We start from the raw sequence: 21,331 nt of genomic DNA, 5'->3' as shown, positions 1-21,331 counted from the left end.
CCTGTACCTCATCGTTCATATTCACATCTCCTGAAGTTGCCACAAATCAGTGCCATTCTGTACTTCATTCAATTTTTCAAATTCATTTTTAATTTTTTGGTTGGCCATGGGGCTTGAAAGCAGGCCCTGGGCTCTGTCCTGAGCTTTGTGAATGATGGCTAACACTCTACCACTTTAAGCCATAGCACCACTTCCCATTTTCTGGAGATAAGGTTCTCATGGACTTTCCTACCCAGGCTGGCTTTGAACTGAGTAGCTAGGATTACAGGAGTGAGCCACTGGTGTATGGTTTAATTCAAATTTTTATTCATCCACATTTCAAGAGGCCATATTTGTAAAAGCCTAGGCTTACTGTGTTAATATTTTTTCTAATATATGTTAAAATCAAAGCAGATACACTAAAATAATGTTTTTTTTGTGTGTGTGTGTGTGTGTGTATGTGTGTGTATGTGCTTGGCTTGAATTCAGGGCCTGGGCATTGTCTCTTACCTTTTTTACTCAAGGCTAGTGCTCTACCAAGGATCCGCAGCTCCACTTCTGGCCTTTTGCTAGTTAATTGGAGATAAGAGTCTCACAAACTTTTCTGCCTTGGCTGGCTTTGAACCAGCGTCCTCAGATCTCAGCCTCTTAAGACTGGCTTTTCTTTGTTTTTGCAATATTGTACTGGGTACTGAGCTCAGGGCCTTGCACTCAAGGCCTCTCTCCTCCTTTAAAATGACTCTACTCTCTTTTTGTATTGATTATTTTTTTCCTTTTGCTGGTACTGAGGCTTGAACTCAGGGCCTGAGCGCCATCCCTGAGCCTCTCTGTGCTCAAAGCTGGCGCTCTCTCAGCCTCTTGAGTAGCTACAATTACAGAGCGAGCCACCAGTGCCTAGGTAAAATAATGTTCTCAAAAGTTAGCACATTCTGAAATCATCTCAGGAAAGGAGTTCACATTTCATACTCGGGGGAACACTATTCACTCATCCTTCAATTGTTCTCTCAGCAAGCATTTACACAATGCTTACCAGGTGAGTGGCGAGCAAATGGAGCAATGCTGTGAAAGGATATCTTCTTGGCTTTCATGCAGCAAATGGAGCTGTAAGGTGAAATTTTGACAAGGACAACTCCTGCTGAATAGATGGAGCTTTGGGGAATTTTATCATGGGGTGAGATTTTTATCCTACTAGGACTCCAGTTCCTTCAGAAAACAGCATGGAATAGAGAAAAGAACCAAGCATTAGTCCAGTGTGGCTCATGCCTGAGATCTGAGATCTGAGGATCAAGGCTTAAAGCCATTCTGGATAGGAAAAATACATGAGACTCTTATGGCCAATTTTCCAGCAAAAAGCTCAAAGTGCAGCTGCAGCTCAAGTGGTAGAGCTTTGAGCCAATAAGCTAAGGGACAGCACCTAGGCCTTAAATTTAAGCCCCCATACTGGCACAAAACAAAACACATAAAAGAACCATGAATTACAATCCTTCCACATTCCAGGTCCCTGACTTATACTCAAAGGTGGATTGTGCTTCTGGGGATTCTTCCTCAAGCTCTGGGAACTGAGTTCTTCCTCTGTAAAATGAGTACATTATCCACCCCCCCACCCCCACCCCTGGCCAACAAAGGATGAGATCCTGAAACACAGCAGGCACTCAGTGAATGAGAGCTTTCCTCAGATTAGCAAGCCTCACACAGATCCGGTTCTGTGCTTTGGCCTGTGGAACTTGTCTGTTTTCCTCTGTGTAATAGCATATGCTCCTCAAAATTGAGCGATTTGTAAAAGCAGCACTTGGTAATTTCTACATCATGTGCTTGTATTGGCCCACATGATTGAACATTTTCGCAAGTTCAGGACACGATTCCAAAATCTTTGTGCACAGTTTAGCACAGGGTTCACCTGTATGTGATGAGGCTTGTGGAAGCCCATCTTACACATGGTGAAATTGAGGTATGGAGATGTCAGGTGACCCAATCTCACAGCTGGAAGTGGAGGAGGAAGAAACTGTGGAATTCCTATAATTTTACTATAACCATGCCCACAATAGGACCCCATCTTCTACCTCAGTCATTCTTACCAAAGAGGGGTTTTTGTTCCCTAGGATACATTTGTCAATTTCTGGACTTTTCATCGTGGGCTCAGTATGTCTGGCATCTAGTAGGTAAGGAACACTGATGCTGCCAAACATCCTGTACCACACAGGACAACTTTCTCTCTCCTGCAACAAAGAATCACTGAGCACAACCTCAGCAGTGTGAAGGATGGTGACACTGATGTAGACACTGCCATAGTAACTACTAAGCAAAGTAGTGCTTTTGAACCAAGAAGATGACTCAGAAATCACAAAATTCCACAGGTCCCAAATCAGGTAGTTTTGAAGTACAGGCAGACAAACTTGTATTCTGCTTTATCACAAGAAACCCTTGCCAGGCATCAATGGATCAAACCTATAAACCTAGTTATTCAGGAAGCTAAGATCTGAAGATTTTGGTTCAAAGCCAGAAAGGAGAGTCCTCAAGACTCGAATCTCCAATTAACAACAACAACAACAACAAAAAGCCACTAGAAGTGGAGGTTTGGCTCAAGTGTCAGCAGCACGCATCTTGCCATTCAAATAAGTCACAAGAACACAAAGAGAGGAAAAAAGAGCATAAAGAGGATACAGTGGCCAGGAAGAAAGGACACAAAGAAAAGTGTGTCACAGGACAGCCATCCAAGACAGCCAATAGCCTACTAGTATGAGGAATGGAGAAAACTAAGCAAGTGGAAGCCCCTGCTTATGCAGCTTGCATTGTGATAGTCTCTGGGAGAAATAGCTATGTGGGGCAAACAGCTCCTGAGATGGAGGAGGCCATGTGGCATGTGCAGGAACACCAAGCCAGAATGAAGGTGGGTATTTGGACTGCAGGCCCAAATTCCAGGAGTCCCAAGTAAGGTCCACTCACTCACCCCTATATGCCAAATAAAAAGACAGAATGGAGGGCAGAGAAAGGAGATTAATTATGAAGCTGAGGGAAGACAGCACTCAACAAATCATCAGCAGTCTTCTGGGTTATAGACATTGGCTTCTGGTTAAAAAAGGAGAATGAGAGCAGAGGGTGAGAAAGGTATGACCCAATTGACCATTAGTTTAGCCTCTGTCCCAAGAAGAACTTCAGGGATGTTTTTATCACTTTATAACTGGAACAGAAACAAGGTGGTCTCTTGTTGGGGGCTATTTGCATTAAGATAAGACACAGGCTATTTGAGGGGGCACTTTTCCTGCCACTAGATGGTTTATCTAAGTCCTTTAAAAAAATTTTTCTCCTGAAAACAGGTGATTGCCAAGTTGAACACAGTAAAGGATAGTTCAGATCAAAGGGTACAAATACAAAGTTGGGAGATTTTTTAGTTAATTTACAAGAGTCAGCAAAAGCATCTTTTAAGTTTCTTTTTGCAAGGACACAGAAATAAGGTGCAGTCTACAAAAAAAAAACAAAAAAACAACAACCACTACACCTCATATTTGTGACCTTCAGGGATGGATCTGTTTTTAAAGGAGTAAGATTGTCAGTTGAAGAAGACAATACAGATAATTCAGCTGGAGCAGATGTGCCAGTGGCATCACCACACACTGCAAAACAATCAAGACACTAGCAATAACCACAGGAGACAGCTTACCTGAGCACTTTGCTTTATTCAATCTAATAAACATTTTACTTATATAAAAGACAATGCATAGAATGGAAATAAGTGCTTGGTATTGTTGAGTACTACGCATTCACATTCCTATTTTAATACATGAGTATGACTGAAGTATCCCATAAAAGAATAAAACGGTCCCTTTATGTAGAGTAGTGAAGAAAAGTCAGTATTTTTAGGAACTACAGAATGTTATTCCTTGGTCATTTTCTCGGATAAGAAAAAAAAAATCAAGAAAACAAGCTATAGTATTATCTGACACTATATGTTCCAGTTTACACTCATGACCTGGAAGGAAAAACCCTCTTGCATCCAGGGAATCCCGTAGTGGACCAGTATTTTAGATTTCACCACTAGAGGTCAATGAGCCACAGCTACTGGCCTGGCAAGCTCTAGGGACAAGTGGAATTCCTGGGCCTCTAGGGCATATAGGCACTGGCTCAGCCAATGTCCTGAGCTTTCCAGGCACACCCTCACTAAGCAAGGTACTCAATGTCTACCCCAAATCCATCATGTACTGTAACACCTCACTGAGATGAGTCCTCCCACAATCCAAGCAGCTGGTCAGTTATATTCCTACTTGGCTGAAAATAAGTAGCTTTAAAACATTTTTTTAAGATGACATTGTTGCTTGCAGCATTAACATTTGTTCATGGACTAACAATTTTCTATAGAGGATTAAAGCTCATATTTTGCTCTTGTCCCAGTGAACATTGATTTCCTAACTGCAAATGAGACTCTGAGTCCCACGTTCAAGTCCTTGCTAGCGATTTCTGCATAGGGGAGGAAAACCACCATCATGTAGCCACTGGCAACCCTACCAAGGCTTCTTGGAGAAAGCGTTGCCACTCACATGCAAAGGGAAGAAAGGAGACCTGAGTTGATCAGGATCACATGGGCAAAGGGGAGATCCCCTTTAGTCTAATAAACGGTTAACTTAGAATATTATCACCAGAAAAGGCAGTCCAATACAATTCTGCAGCCAGAGAAGGGCTTGCCTGAGTACCCGGATTTCCTACAGGGATTTTGGTTAGGGGCAGTTTTCATCCCTAGACTGGGCTGGGCATGGGTGGCAGGAATCATCAAGGAGTAAGGCAGTTTTTGAAGTGAACTGGTACAGACTCACCAAACTGGAAACAATTTGCTAGCCTAACCTGGGTTCCAGATTCTGCAAACTCTTCAACTATTTTTTAAATGGCTCACTCTTTCAAAAATATGTAAATGGCCAAGCTAAATGTTTATTTAAGGTGCCTGAGGAGTGGCAGTATTGTGCTCAAATCCTCCACTAGGACAGAATGTACTGTGTTGAAAGCAGAACCCCTTGGTGTTTGCATAGCAAGCTGGAGACAAAGCAGAAGTGTGAAAAAAGTTACATGCAATGCGCCCCAGAGGTGGGGAAAGAGAGGTGGGAAAGTCTGTTCCCTCTTAGGAAAGAATAAAGGCTGGGAGTGGGCTATGGTGGCATAAGTATAGGGGAGGTGAAAAAGAACAGCCTTATTAATAGATGATGTGACATTTTCACAGATAGAAATTATCCTAATCTCCTACACCTGTGAAACACATTCAAAGTCCTAGCAAGGACTGAGTTTTCTGAACTAGGTTGAGCAAGATTCACCAGTTGTATGGTGTGAGGACCAAGAGCAAATCCCAGAAGAAACAACAGCATGAGGGAACTCAGGGAATAATGATCCTCAAACAGTGCAACTGTATTTAGCTCAGTGGCCAGGGAAGAACTCTCATGCTGGGACTAATTATCACAAAAGAAAATGTGTAATTATTGCAAAAGAAAATTAAATATAACAAAGCAGGATTTGAGGAATGATCTACTTCTGCAAAGATCTCCCATCCTATAGTTAGAGAGCCCTGGTGTATGTGATTGTCAAGTGCCAATATTATCTTGAATCCCGTCCTTCTCACTCAACAGCTCCAATAAAAACCATTTTCTGGAACTATTTGATCTTTTTCCTTGTCTCTTTTCAGAGTAGGGTTATAGTGACATAGATATATGTATATATAGATAAAGACATATATAGACATAGATATATAGATATATGTATAAAACATAGCTATTCCTTATTTATATACAGGCATTAATAAAGTGCAAATGTTATTGGCTATTGTAAAAATATCAATCTTATTTTCCTGAGGAAGTGCTAACACAGTTTATCCTATCACAAGGTCAAAGGCAACGAATGCTTTCTGACACTCACTCTGGGTCTCTGCTGGCTCTGCTCACCCTACGGCTCACAGGGAGGGAGTGAGGGATGCCTTTTCCAGAAAGCATCAGTTCAGGGCAGTTTCCTGTTGCCTCTGCTCTTTGGTAATGACACAGCCTCTCTGAGCCTGGCCTGGCCACAGGAAGAGCTATTTGGTAGTGTTCAGTGAGCCATCTTCTGGAATCTTCTCCTCAGAGCAACTCCTCCCCGATAGTCTGTCCAGATGTTCCAGCTCACTGAAGCGTTCGGCCACACATTGCGCAGTGAGACGGGCCTCTGGGTCATGGTCCCAGCACTCCGTCAGCGTTTCACACACTGTCTGGATGCCCTGCCATGGGAGAGGGGTCCAAAAGGCACCATCAGTGGGTGGGCTCCACAGAACCGATATGAACATATTATTGTCAATTCAAGTCCACAGCATAGATTAGGGTTCCCACTATCACATAATCTTACAGGTGTGACAAATGTAAGGTCATGCATCTGCCATGATACTATCACACAAGACAGTTTCTCTGCTTGGAAACTCCTCTGGGCTCCTTTCCTTCCCTCCTTCCTTCCTTCCTTCCTTCCTTCCTTCCTTCCTTCCTTCCTTCCTTCCTTCCTTCCCTCCTTCCTTCCCTCTTTCCTTCCTCCTCTCCCTCCTCCCTTCTTTCTTCCCTCATCTCCCTCCTTCCTTCCCTCCTTTCCTTCTTTCCTTTTTCTTCTATCCTCCCTCTCTCACCTTTTATTGTCTTTGGAGTTTCCTCTTTTCCAGAATGTCACATAGGTGGATCATATACATATTACTAGTGGAACAGGGCAGAAATACCCGAGCCCAGAGTGGTAAACTCAGGTAATAACCAAAGTATGTGTTGTTTACACAATAATCAGCTTCCAGAGCTGTGATACCCTGGGCCTGTGATACCCTGTTCCTCTTCTCCAATGGCACTGGGCTTGATTTTGTAACATGGCTATCGCCATGTTGTCAGATATGCTTGACTGCTAAGCTGATTCACCCCCAACCTAAAAAGTCCAGGAAATGCTTCAAGAGTTTTGTTCACTGACTTAATTTTTATTTTGCATTACAAATATTTTTTGTTACCTTGTCAAGCCTTCTGAACACAAAGCAAGCCAAAGCTAAGTAGCAGGTCTGACAAGTGGAAATAAAATTGGCTCCTCCAATTTAGACAGTAAATGTTGCCAATGGTGGTCTTCCAATGCAGACAGTGTAGGACAGGTCTGCCTAACCCTGCTTTGAGGAACAGGCACTTGCCTTCCAGTATCAACAACTACCCCCATCACATCCTGGAGCTTCTTTCTCTCTCTCTCCAGTCCATGAGTTCTTGATGTTGAATTAATTGCATAATTCACCTAATTGACAGTATTGATTGATTTCCCTGGTAAGAGTAGTGCTATTGTTGGAACACCAGTAACATTTATTTGGGCACCATAATTACAGGCAGTAAATTAAATTAAATATAAAGCATTAACTTGAAATCAATAGGGCAACAAATCTCATTAAGAGAAAAAATGTATTAAGCAAATTCTTTCTAGAATTTTATCATCATGAATAATGGCTTCATTAAAATAACTGTACAGCAAGAAGAGGTCATAGAGTTTGAAAGGAGTCTACCATTCTAGCCCCTTCTTATTTCAGTGTTTATGCAAATAGTCTTGCACTTTTTGAGTGAAAGCCAATTTTCTGGGAAGCCTGGAGAAGCTGCTGGAGAAGCTCCCTCAGCACCCTGGTTCACCAGGTGCTCTTATGGCCAACTTGCTCTGGGCCAGTGCTGGCTCACACCAGGTTTCCTGCCCCATTTTTCTTCTTGATTGCTCCTAGGTTGCTGTTTCTACTGCTTACCTGAATGTGCACTGCCCCTAGGAAAACCTCCAACAGCCTCAGCATTCATGGATGATTGATTTCATTCAAAACAGGCAATAAAGGTTTTTTCTGCCAGCAAGACAGGAATAAGCTGTTCTCTTCCTTCCGCACTGAGGGCTGTTTCCTGGGTGTGTCAGATTTCTACCACTTTTCTCTTATTCATGATCTTTTTTTTTCCTCTAATCACTGACTTCATCAAGTATCCCTGAATGCCAAGTGTTCATATAGTCGTCCTAGCTCCCTGGGCCAGTATGCTGCTCTGAAAGCCCCTTTTTTCTTTTTTCCTTTTCCCTTTCCTCCCTTCTTTCTTTCCTTCCTTGCTTCCTCCCTCCCTCCCTCCCCCCCCTCTCTCTCTCTCTTTCTTTCTTTCTTTCCTTCTCTCCTCTCTCTCTTCTTACTTTCCACTCTCTCTCCTTTCCTTTCTTTTATTTTTTGGTATGCGTCTTGGAACTTAAACTCAAGGCCAACACTCCACTACTAGAACCATAGCTCCATGTCTGGCTTTTTGGTAGTTAACTGGAGATAAGAATTTTACAGACTTACCTGCCTGGGCTGGCTTAGAACCATGATCCTCAATCTTAACCTCCTGAGTATCTAGGATTGCAAGTGGGAACCACTGGTGCCTCTCTCTCTCTCTCTCTCTCTCTCTCTCTCTCTCTCTCTCTCTCTCTCTTTCTCTCTCTCTTTCTTTGGTGCCAATTCTGGGGCTTGAGCTCAGGGCCTAGGTGCTCTCCCTTAGATTTTTTGTTCAAGTCCAACACTCTACCACTTGAACCACAGCTCCATTTTTGGTCAATTTACTGGTTAACTGGAGATGAGTCTCACAGATTTTTCTGCCCAGGTTGGCTTCAAACTATGATGCTCAGATACCAGCTTCCTACGTAGCTAGGGCTACAGGCATGAGCTACTGGTTCCCAGCAGCTCCTTTTTCTTGAAAAGGAAAAGTGAGATACCATTAAGATGTACACAATGGGCAGGTTTTGTGTTCCTCCAGGGCATGTTGCTCTCTTTCACTGCTCTGTGCTAATGGTGACCCAACCTCCTTCCTCCGGTGAGCACCTGCGGCCTCCAGGCCTCAAGTGCAAAGCTGGCAGGCACTGTACAAGGCTGCCCACAGCAGTCTCTCCTCAGCCCACCTACTTGATGGCCCTGCTTGCTTGCAATTGTGAAGTATTTCCTCCCAAAGTGGATGTACCCCAGAGGAAAACATTTGGAAAGTAAACAGTTTGAGATATAAACTCCTGGTGTGGAAGTGAAAAGCAGAGGCAAAATACTTGAACCCAGAATCAAGAGAAGGGGGAAAAGCAGGGAAGACTGGAAAAATGAAAATGTACCAAATGTCTTTCTGATGGTAACTCATCAGCTGTCTTTGAGTGCTGTATATACCTGGAGATTGATTGTAACTTGTAAAAAGGTCAGGAGGAATTTGGTCAGTTATGACATAAGAGGGGCCTGCCTTGATATTTGAGCCATTACCCAGAATTCTCTCCTACTTGCAAGGCCCCGTGGATGGATCTTCAGCCCTTGCAAGGCCCCTGGATGGATTTTTAGTCCTCAGAGCCATCACCCCTTTCCCCTGGATGGAGCTCCAGTCCTCAGAGTTGTCACTCCCTGCCACTCTTTACCTGGTGGCTGAGCCAGAAGCTGGGGATCTCTGGCCGCCCTCGATCCCTCAGCACATTGTCCTTCATGCTTTCTACACAGGGGTGCTCCCGCACCTTGGAGCCAAAGGGAGGCTCGTAGTCTTTGACTTCTGTGGAAAAAACAGGCAGAGACAGGTCAGATTAACAGGGAACAGACAACCTGGAGAAATGAGCTTCTTGAGAAGCTTGTATATATAAAACCATTTACCAGATGTCATAACACATCTGGATCTTTTTTGTTGTAGTTGTTGTTGGTGGTGGTTGTGGGGCTTGAACTCAGGGCCTGGGTGCTTTCCCTGAGCCTCTTTGTGCTCAAAGCTAGTGCTCTACCACTTGAGCCACAATGCCACTTGCTGGAATTATATCAAGAGAAAGTTTTAACAGTAGTGGATTCAGATAAGAAGGAAGGAATGATTGTGGAAGGGAGTGGTAGTTATGCTTTCTTTTCTGCTCTTGGAGCTTGATCTCAGGGTTTTATACACTTGCTTGCTTATTTGAATGGTGACATAACAGTGCTTTAGGAAAGTGATTCTATAGTATTGCTTGGAGAGTTTACCTTCTTTCTTTTCCTTTCTCTCTCTCTCTCTCTCTCTCTCTCTCTCTTTCTGTGTGTGTGTGTGTGTGTGTGTGTGTGTGTTGTGTGTGTGTGTGTGTGTGTGTGTGTATGTTGTGTGTCAGTCCCGGGGCTTGAACTCAGGGCCAAGGGTCTGTTCCTTACTGAAGGTTGGTACTCTACCATTTGAGCCATAGCTCCACTTCTGGCTTTTTGGTGATTATTTGGACATAAATGAGTGTCAAAAGATTTTTCTACCCAGTCTGGCTCTGAACTTTGATATCAGAGCTCCTGGGTAGCTAGGATTCCAGGATTGAGTAACCGGTGCTTAGCACAGTGAATAACTACTGGGAGCTTATTATATGCTAGGGATTGTGCTAACAGCTGCCAACAAGAGAATAAGGAAGCCATGGTCACAACAGCTTCCATTTCATTTCATTCTTTTATTTTTGTGCTACCTCTGGGGCGTGAAATCAGAACATGGGTGATATCTTTTACTTGTTTTGCACAAAGCTGGTAATCTAGCACTTGAACCACAGCTCCACTTCTGAATGGAGATAAGAGCCTCATAGACTTTCCTGCCCAGGCTGATTTTGAACCTCAATCCATAGACCTCAGCCTCCTGAGTAGCTAGGATTACAGGTGTGAGCTACTGGCCCCAGGCACAGCTTCCATTTTAATCCAGGCAGGCTTGATGGGTGAGTTTAACTCAAATGATGGAATTGATTTTTTAGAGTTGGAAAAAATCACATATATGTAATAGTTTCTGGTCCTCCATAAAATTATACAATGATAGGAGGTTAAGTCCTTATGGGAACCTTGAAGAGGTGTTCCGTTCTCATGAATGCATGAATCATTTCTTGAGTTAACAGACAGATGGTTTACGAGGTTATTTCAAGAGTAGATTTGTAATCAAGGACAGTTTGACTCTGTCCCTAATATGTGTTTCTCTAACTATGTGCTGGTGAACTTAACACAGCCTTGGGTCTCTACCAAGTCCTCAACAACAGGAAAAGACTTTTTTAGAAACTGATTACATCCTGGGTTTCTTGTTTCGAGAACCATGAGTCAAAACCAACCTCTTTCCTTGATAATATATTACCCAGCCTTGAGTGCTTTGTCATAGCAATAGAAAGTAGATTAACACATCCTTTTTTTTTTTTTTTTGCCAGCCCTGGGGCTTGAACGCAGGGCTTGAGCACTGTCCCTGGCTTTTTTGCTCAAGGCTAGCACTCTACCACTTGGGCCACAGTGCCACTCCTGGCTTTTTCTGTTTATGTGGTGCTGAGGAATTGAACCCAGAGCTTCATGTATGCTAGGCAAGAACTCTATCACTAGGCCACATTCCCAAGCCCAGATTAACACATTCTAACAGATAAATTCATAAAGATAAAAAAAGTTAGTTTTTTGCTTTATACTAGGGAATTTGAACCAGGAAATTGTGTGGGACTGTGGAGTTAAGAGTTTAATCATAAAGAGTTTCAGTTGGAGAAGATTAAAAAGTTCTTGAAATAGTCACTGGTGAGGGCTTCAGGACATTGTGAATGTTCTTTGTGTCAGTGAACTAAACACTTAAAAGTAGTTAAAATGGTAAACTTAAAATTATGAGCTGGGTGCTGGTGGGTCATGCCTGTAATCCTAGCTACAAAAGAGGCTGGGATCTGAGGATCCTGGTTCAAAGCCAGAATAGGCAGATAAGTCTGGGAGAATCTTATCTCCAATTAACCAGAAAAAAGACAGAAATAGACATGTGACTCAAGTGGTAGAGCACCAGCTTAAAAAGAAAACGCCAGGTAAGACCTGAAGAACCTTAGTTCAAGCCCCAGTGCTGGCACAATAAATAAATATTTAAAAATAACATAAAATGTACACATTTTTGAAAAAAAACATGAGAAAATTAGGAAACATATCTATACAATGGCTCTTTATGATAATAATGATCAAAAACAGGTTGAAAAATGCTATCGGTACAGAGAGAATAGATCAACATAAGCAAACAAAAAGAACATTTTTTTCTACAACAGTGCATGCTTGAAAGCAAACAACAAAATAGGATATAGCACTTCATTAGAGCCTTAGGCTTCAATTTAGTAGGTCCAGTAATTCTATAGAAGCTGCCTTGAACACTCAAGTTACTCTTGGTTAAATGTCCTGGGAAGAACTCTACTTCAGTATGTGTCATGTCTATAGAGAGCCCAATACAAATTCCCCCCTTAAAACAGCCTGCATTGGAGAGTGAATGTATAGATGGGTGGGTAGATGAATAGATGGATGAGAGAATGGGTAGATACATGGATGGATGGATTGATGGATGGACAGATTGATGGGTGGATATACAGACAGACAGATGGATGGATAGGTGAATGGATGGGAGTGAGGGAGGGAAAGAAAGAAAATGGATGGATGAGAGGGAAGAAGAGGATGGATGGATGGATGGATGGATGGATAAGAGAATGGGTGGGTGGATGGATGAGCAGATGGATAGACAGATAGATGGATGGATCTTCAATTCTACCCAAGTAGTGCTGCAACAAGAGGACAACATGCTCATTCAAAAGAGCAGATCAATATACATGTAAGTCCAAGACAGAAAACACTCTGTAAGAGACAACTTAAAAGTCCCCTACTTTGAATCTGTGTCTTTTGATCTGAACTATTTTCTGCTGCAGTCAACTTTGCAATCTCCATGGATTCCAAGACTGGTTCATAGTTATCAGTCTTGTATGGAAGAAAAACTGTCCATCAAACATGCAATGCCTTCTTCTTATTATTTTAAAGAAAATACTTTAAAAGAAAGGCAGGAGACCACTTTGTTCCTGTCCTGTTCCAGTAATGAAGTAATAACTTCTCTGCAATTTTTTCTGGGACAAAAACTAAAGTAATGGTCAACCTGGCCATGTTACAGACTTGGGATTGTTTCAATTATGCATATCGTTTTCACTCCCTGCTCCCAATTCTCCCCATTTAACCTGGTGCTAATGTCTGTACCTCTCAAAACAGGTGAAGATGTGTTGAAGTGTTTTCTTCCCATGGCTTCCATGTAATAAATCTTCTTTCTTTGGCATATGGGGCAAGTGAACAGACCTATGTTGGGACTCCTAGGCTTTGGGCATAGAATCTGAAAACCCATTTTCAACTGAGAACAACTCAGTACTAACACGAGTGAGTTGACATTGGATATGAGTAAAATTCCTCCTGTCCTCAAAGCAAATAGGATCATTGACCTTTAGTTTCAAGATAATCTTGTTCACTGGGTAAAAAGTCTCATAATTTTCTCTTCCAGTATAAGAATCAAGGAAGCTTTCATGAAAAAAAGGGAAATTTAAAAAGACATAACTGGGATGATATTTGTTTATTGTCTTTTCTGTTTTGTGTCTTCTCTGTTCCTCAAACCCTACTTGTACATTTATCTTCTTCATCCTCACCCAAATAGAAAAGCAATGAGGAAATTTCCTGTGTTTATAAACTGAAACATAGGAATACTTGGGATGCACTGAGGCAAAACACAAACTACAATGCTGGTGCAGAAGCAAAATGCACACAGCTTTCCTGGGAGCTCTGAATTTTGATTTGCATAAGCATTACGCATCTAATTTCTTTGTTCCATCAGCCTATACATTGTTAAGCCCTCCAGAGGTTGAGTTTTATGTCTTCCTCTTCTCTACTCTGTGTTTTATACTTTGCCTTTTATATAGTAGATGTGCAATAAATATGAGTTGAGTTGAATTCAGGCATAAACAAGAAATAGGATCCAGGTGAATGTTTCCTCTCCCTCTCTTACTATAAAATGTATCCTAAGCCAGGTGCAGTAGCTTATGCTTATCACCCTAGCTACTCAGGAGGCTGAGATCTGATAATAGTGGTATGACGTCAGCCTGGGCAAGAAAGAAAGTTCATGAGACACTTATCTCCAATTAAGCACCAAAAGGTAGGAAATGGAGGTATGGTTTAAGTGGTAGAGTACTACCCTTTGGTGAAAAAGTTAAGAGATAGTGCCCAGGCCTTGATTTAGGCTCCATTCCAGAGTGTGCGCGCGCGTGCACACACACACACACACACACACACATACACACCAAACACACAAAGTATTCTTAACCAAGGGCCTTCCAGATTTCCTTCCAGATTTCTTATGATATAATTCAAATAAGATTGAAATGTGCTATATATATAGGAATGTGTGTATGACACAATTGTTCCTTAGACAGTTCACACATTTCATTTCCAACTGTTTTTCCCAGTGTAATGGTTATGGTTGGTGCTTGCTTAGATCCTTGTTACCAAGGTAAGAGTGGCCAGATCCCAGCTGACTGAAGCATTTACCATAAAGGCTCACATCTTCACCCTTCTCTGGTGGATTGCCCTAGCCTCAAGAGTTGTGGGCAAGAGCTCCTCCCCCTGGTACAGCCTGGGGCAGGCAATGACAAATAACTTAGTGTTAGTCTGTTCCTCCTGCCTCTGAATGGGCTAACTCTGATATAATTACAATTCAGCCTACATAGCTTCTGGTGAAATCAGCCTGAGGCATGACTCTCTCCAAACTATAACTTTGCTTACTTTCCTTCCCTACACTTGTCTGTTTCTTGTAAATCCTTCTTTTGAGACAGTCTCCTCAATAAATTGTCCCATAAAAATCCTCCAGTGAGATCTGACATCTAAAATGCCGGCCCATGATAGCCGCCAAGGAATGCTTTCTTCCTTCTCCCTGGGCTACATACATCTCAGCCCCAATGCACATCTGCCTAGGACTGCGAAGTTACTCCAAGGGCAGAGGCCTTGCTGTAGCCCTTTTGGAGAAGCTACAAATGCTGACCTAGGAAGAAAGAGCATCCGGAGCAATATACCACACTGCCATTTCTTTGACGAAGGCCCCTTTGCCTTTGCAGGGAGCTCTTGGACTTTATCCTTTCCATTGAACACATCACAGTTCCTTCTCCATCAACGGTCAACAGTTCCCATACCTGTGCTCACAAGTGAAGGGGCCAAAAGTGATCATAGCGGAAGAAGAAAATGTCAGGATTGGAGTCAACCCCAGCTGTCAATCTCAGCACTGACAATTCTTGAGAATAATATATCTGCCATGGGATTGTAACCCAGAGCAAGCTTATGCCAGCTCAAGACCTAGTCTTCAAAGTCACTATGTAAACCTTGGCATTCCTCTTACTTTTAAGTTCTTCTCAAGGAACAAAGGAGGATCCTGCGCTGGGGGGAGGGGCCAAGACAACACTGGGACTAGTGTTTCTTACAAAATCAGTAATGAATATTCCAGTGGAGATAGTGGCTCACTCCTGTAATCCTGGAGTCACTCAAGGGGCTGATAGCTAAGGACCACAGTCCAAAGCCAGCCTAGGCAGGAAAGTCTGAGTCTTCAATTAATCAGCAAAAATATGGAAGTAGAGCTAGGACCCACATGGTAGGGTTCTAGCCTTAGGGGAAAAAGGTAAGAGACAGTGCCCAGACCATGAATTCAAGTCCCAGTACTGGCGCACATGCGCATGCGCATGCACATGTGCATGGGTACACACACACACACACACACACACACACACACACACACACACACGGCAGTCATGACTAGGTTTTGTTTTGCTCTTCCTGAAGTGCTGGACATTCCCCCTCCCCCGCCCCAAGGACACAAGCCCTGCTGCCCCCCTTTGATTTGGGGAGATGTTACAGGCAAGGGGGACCATGGGACACCTGGATGGTGGTGGCGATCATCCTCCTTGAGCCACAGAGTCTGTGAATTTTCTGCTTCCTTCTAAGTTTAAATTCCACATGTCCAAGGCCATCGTTTGATTAAACTGCCTTTTTCGCTTCTCTAGTCTTATATTAGTTGTTCAGCATCAGAGCGAGGATGGGATTTGAAGTGTTGTGTGTGTTTAATGCTAACTTTCCTTCAACTCCTAAGAAATACTATTTGTATATAAACTTCCAGAACAAGGGAGTCACATATGCTTTATTCTTTAATTTGCAATTTTTTCTCATGTTGCACACCATTTTTTCTCCTGCTCCACAATGGCTTTATACCCTTTGGTGCGTCCATTGCCTTCAGAGAGCCTCTGTGCTGTCTGCTCAGGGCAGCAATCTACCTCCATTTTTGTGGCTGCTTAGGCAGCACATTATGCATTCTAGGACCTTCAAGATGACTTAGAAGACACAGTTCCCTCCTGGGGTGTTTCCTAACTGTTCCTTTGCTATTCTACATACCATCTCTGCTTTGGCTCTGTAGGGAATGGCCACAGATGCCCAAGGGGAGCCTGGATGCTGAGGAAGGAGGGGAGAAGGCAAAAGGCCTCCAAATTTGTAAGTGGATACCCACAGTTTTCTGTGGGACAGACACTGGTGAGTAGAGCAGAGTGGGTGGTATGCTGAGTGGCTCAGTTGGACCCCCGAGATGCCTACCGGCTCCTTATGGCTTCAGAGATGGCAGTGCTCAGTCCACACAACTGTCAAGTTCAAATTTATCTCCTTTATCTCAAGCTACTTTTTGTTGTTGTTGGTACTAGGGTTTGAACTCAGAGCCTCTTGCTTGCTAAGCTGATGTTCTACCACTTGAGCCATTCCTCCCAGCCAGTTATTTTGGTAATGGAGGCTCTGATTTTTTTTTTTCTCAGAGCGGCCTTGAACTATAATCCTCTAGATCTCAGTCTCCTGAGTATCTAAAAGGGTAGATATGAGCCACCAGTGCCAGCTACTCTGTTTTCATGTTGGGGCTTAAAATACTTTTAGTTTCAAAAATGCGTGTGAGCCAAGTGCTGGTGGCTCATGCTTATAATCCTAGCTACTCAGGAGGCTGAGGGCTGAGCAGCATGGTTCAAAACCTGCCCGGGAAGGAAAGTTTATGAGAGTTTTTTGTTTTTTTTTTGATGTCATGAGGCTTGAACTCAGGTCCTAGGAGCTTTTGAGCTCGAGGCTAGCACTCTACAATTTTGAACCACAGTGCCACTTCCAGTTTTCTGGTGGTTAATTAGATATAAGAGTCTCATAGACTTTACTTCCTTGGCTAGCTTCAAACTTTCTGAGTAGCTAGGATTGCAAAACTGAGCCACTGGCACCCAGCTAGTGAAACTCTTATCTCTAATTAACCAGCAAAAAGCTAAAAATGGTACTGTGGTTCCAGAGATGGAATGACAGCCTTGAGAAATAAGCTAAGGGAGAACGCAAGGCTCCGATTTCAAGCCTCAGGACTAATGCAAAAAGAAAAAAAAAAGCACGTGATTAAAACAATGAAACTACTACATAAAAATTTATAGAGAAAAGTAAATCTCTCTCCCATTCCGAATCCTTAGTTTCTTCTATGTAAGTATCTTATGGTGAGTAGTGGGAATAAAAGTTATTGAAAAATTTTCTTTATTGTTTATAAATGTGAATTTCTGCATTTACATTTATTTATTTTTACAAAGGATCAGGTGTTTTTTTCTTCAATTCATCAGGGAGAGGCCTGGGTCACACAGAGAGAACGAATCACAGGACAAATGAATGTCCCTGAGTATCTGGCAATGGCACACTGCCAGCAGCCAGGTCCCTTCCCTCAGCTGCTTATCCTTTTCCTGTGGCAGATCTGAAACAAGCACACCTCCCACTAGCCACATCACATCAGCCTGGCCTTAAATGCTTCACTGAGAATCGCAGCTGTATCTTCCCATGGAAAAACAGGCTCTCGTATTAAACATATTGGAAGAGGTTTGAATAGTCAGACAGAGGAAGAACATGGAAGAACAGTCCTCAGATGTTATCCAACTCTTACTTCATAACCAAGAAAACTGAGGCTCCAAGTACATGGGTTCTGGGTTATGGGAAGAACATTGTGAATGGAACACAATGTTACCATCATTTTATATTGTGAAAACTGCTTTGCCTTCTGTGTACTTGTTTTGTTTTTGTTGCCAGTCCTAGGGCATGGACTCAGGACTGAGCACTGTCCCTGGCTTCTTTTTGCTCAAGGCTAACACTTTACCTCTTGAGCCACAGCGCCACTTCCAGCTTTTTTCTATATATGTGGTGCTAAGGAATCGAACCCAGGGCTTCATGTATACGAGGCAAGCACTTTTACCACCAGGCCATATTCCCAGCCCCTGCTTTGCCTTTTAAGGACATTTTCATGCTGTCTTTGCTCCTCCACCAAATCTTTCAAAAAGTACTTTCTCCCTAACCAGAGCAAGCAGCGTGTACAGGGCTGCAGACCAAAGTGACAAGGTACCTGTCACAAGTCTAACAAGTATGTCCCTCCCTGTCCCACTGAGACCCCCCTCTCTGCATTGAGAGCAGCGTCCTTAAAAGACACCATGGTTCTGGTTTGGAATTTCTAAACAAGCTATGCAAAATCTACCTGTAACCAAAAACACGGCCTCCCTTTTTATTGGCTATTGTTATGTAGGAGACATAGGTGAAGAGACAGAGAAATTTTGGTTGTTACTGTGTAATGATGATGATGATGATGATGATCATGATGATGATGATGATGATGGTGATGGTGATGGTGATGGTATTGGGACTAGAACTCAGGGCCTGGGCACTGTCCTAAGCTTACTTCACTCAAAGCTGGTGCTCTACCACTCGAGTCACACTTCCACTTCTGGCTTTTACTGGTTAAGTGGAGATAAAAGTCCTTTGGCTTTATCTGCCTTAGCTGGCTTTGACCTGTGATCTTCATTTCTCAGCCTTCTGAGGAGCTAGAATGACAGATGTGAACCACCAAGGCCTAGTGAGAATACAGTTTAGGAGCCCTCTGTGCCTTGTTTTCTGTATCCACATAAGAAGGCACAGGTGCCTTTTATCAGTACACACATTGCCACTAGAGGCTGCCACATCTCCTTGTACACTCTCAGACACAGTAGCCTAACTCCAGCCTGGCAGGCTGGGTAGTGAGGTATTATCCTGATCTAAAGACGAATAGGTGGTGCAATGTGAGCCTTGTGTGTGGGGTGTGTGTGTGTCCGCCTTGTGCTACATGTAGGCCCACCCACCCTCCAGAGGCTTGCTGGCCACTTTCCAGCTGAGGCATTTTGGCCAGCTGCCATCTTTAATGCCTGACTCATTTCCTCAATCCTTGCTGGAATTTCCTCTGAATCTTCCCAAATAAACAACTTTCACTCACCCTTTCTCCAGGGTCAGGACACTCTAACCATTCCAGTAACCTACATAGTAGGACTATTTATTCAGATCAAGTCCTTGATCCATCCTCAGATCGTGTCCCAAGCTAGAGGTTCTGAGGTGAATACTTCAGTGTTTCTTTCAGTATGTCCAAACAAAGATTATCCCTTCCCTTCCCTTCCCTTCCCTTCCCTTCCCTTCCCTTCCCTTCCCTTCCCTTCCCTTCCCTTCCCTTCCCTTCCCTTCCCTTCCCTTCCCTTCCCTTCCCTTCCCTTCCCTTCTTCCCTTCCCTTCTCTTCCCTTCCCTTCATGTTCCTCAGATCTCAGGCTCCTGAGACTGGCATGAGGCACTGGCCTCTGAATCACGGAGGTCATGTTTGCAAGAAAGTTCTGCTTCATAGCTGGAAAAAAAAAAGTCCGTCTTCCTTCAGGGTCCCTCCTCTGCCTCTTCCTAATATAAGGCAGCTTCTAGGCCCTTCTCCTAGGAAGTTTCTCAACTACCCTGCAAAGAAAGAGCAGCAGATGCTTGCTTCTGTGACAACTGTGGTGTGTCTTTCTCCAGTGTCAGCATCTGGCACACAGCTGTTGTTTTTGCTGTGGCTCTGGACTTGCAGGACAGCAAAGCTGTTGACAGGGTCCCCCAAAGCCACTCCCTGATGTTTCCCATTTGCTTTGCAAATTGCACTGACTTCAAGTCCAGTAAAATAAAATTCTTCCTCATCCTGGCCTTCTCTCAGTCTCTTCTTCAGGCTCTTCCTTTTCTTCTCTTTCCCCACCCTATTCTATCTTGGTTCATTTGAGCTTTCTACCCTCACAGAACTGCAGAAACTCAACAACAGGGTGTTGTAATTCTGGTTAAATGCCAGCTCAGCCAGCTGTTTGCTGTTTCTCAGCTTCTACTCGAGGCTCAGCTGGCTGGAGGATCGGGAGTGGGTTTGCTGTGGGCCAGTTCTGGCTGAGGATGATGCGGATGTGCCTGCAGAGGTAGCCAAAGGGGTCCCAGACAGTGCCTTCATCTGCCCCTCTTACACACTGTACTGAAACATGCCTCTGGACAGCCAGCCAGGTGCATGCCAGTCTCTGCTGATTGGCCATGCCATGACTTTTCTCCTTTATAAGGAGTAGCAACCTTGCTCATCATCTCCTTTGGCTATGTTCCCTCTTCAAACAACTCTGAAGACTTGTTTTCCCTTTGTATTCCCTTCAGATGATCAAAGTGACTGGAACAACAGCCTCTGTCATTATCTGTCCCCTTACTGTACTTTGGCTTCTAAAATTATTACACTCATCTATGTTACCCTTAACCTCAGAGCTATTTGCTCAGTAACTTGTCTTTCTAGAATATTACCTTCTCACTAGACTGTCTCTTGGGGGAAAATGTCTGCTTTTTAAACTGCTGTTCCTGCCTGGCATTGTGGTATATGCCTGAAAAATCTCACCACTGGGATGCAAATGCCAAGTTCAAGGCCAGACCAGGGCTGCAAAATAAGACCCTGTATCAGAAGTACAAGTGAAAGTAAATTATTGTTGCTAAGCCTTTTGAATAGTGTCTGAGACACAACAAGTATTCATGAAATGATTCTTGAGTAAACAAATGAATTAATGCATTCTGAGAGAAATAAGGGGAAGAAGTGATATTGGGCTGAGCACCTAGCTACTCAGAAAGTTGAGATCTAAGGATCACAGTTAGAAGCCAGCTTCCTTGGGGGTTGGGGGGGGCGGGAATTCTCTGAGACTCTAGTCTCCAATTAATCATCAAAGAGCTGGGAGTGGAGGTGTGGCTCAAGTGGTAGAAAGATGGCCTGGAGATGAGAAAAAGCCAAAGGAGAGAAAGAGGCCCCTGAGTTCAAGCCCCACCACCATTAGACACAGCAAAAGTGATGCCAGATTTTAAGGTACTCATTCCTTTAAGGCACAGGAAAGAAGTGTCTAGGGATTGTACTGACTGAGGCTCACCCAGGTGAGAGGAAACCCCACCAATACCAACTTTCAGGACCTAGGACACTGCCTACTGCTCCACAAGTGGACCTCCAGCTACCCCCAGAAAGGCTTTGCATAAATGCACTGACACACAGCACAAAGCTGACTACCCACCCCATGGTAGTGAGGGTACTTGTAGCTACAATTTAGTGTCAGTGATTTTCCTCAGTCAGGCTAGCTCTCAGTCAGATTGACAATGGGGTTTTGATTCTTGGATCTTCAGCTTTTCTGTTTCCCAAACCTGTGTTTTGCTATTTGCAAACAGATGATAAACAAGAACACACACCTCAAAGCATTGCATGCAGATTAAATTAACTGCACAGAGGCTAG

The 21,331-nt window shown here is 43.4% G+C and overlaps 1 protein-coding gene across 3 annotated transcripts in view; it reads right to left on the bottom strand.

The window, feature by feature from the left end:
- Positions 1-3,635: 3,635 nt before the first annotated feature.
- Positions 3,636-21,331, bottom strand: part of Tgfbr2 (transforming growth factor beta receptor 2) — a 90,519-nt gene continuing 72,823 nt past the window's right edge. For 2 of the 3 annotated variants that reach the window (XM_048348603.1, XM_048348604.1), the window contains exons 6-7: positions 9,361-9,488; positions 3,636-6,202 (exon numbers count right to left, since the gene is read on the bottom strand). In XM_048348603.1, the coding sequence (XP_048204560.1) occupies positions 6,023-6,202; positions 9,361-9,488 (308 nt within the window). In that variant the 3' untranslated portion in view covers positions 3,636-6,022. Of the gene's footprint in view, positions 6,203-6,557; positions 8,010-9,270; positions 9,489-21,331 lie in introns of those variants that run through there. The other variant, XR_007211272.1, reaches the window with a different exon arrangement.

The sequence above is a fragment of the Perognathus longimembris genome, chromosome 6 (genome assembly GCF_023159225.1).
Source record: "Perognathus longimembris pacificus isolate PPM17 chromosome 6, ASM2315922v1, whole genome shotgun sequence".
NCBI lineage: Eukaryota > Metazoa > Chordata > Mammalia > Rodentia > Heteromyidae > Perognathus > Perognathus longimembris.
This window is presented reverse-complemented; position numbering and strand designations above follow the sequence as displayed.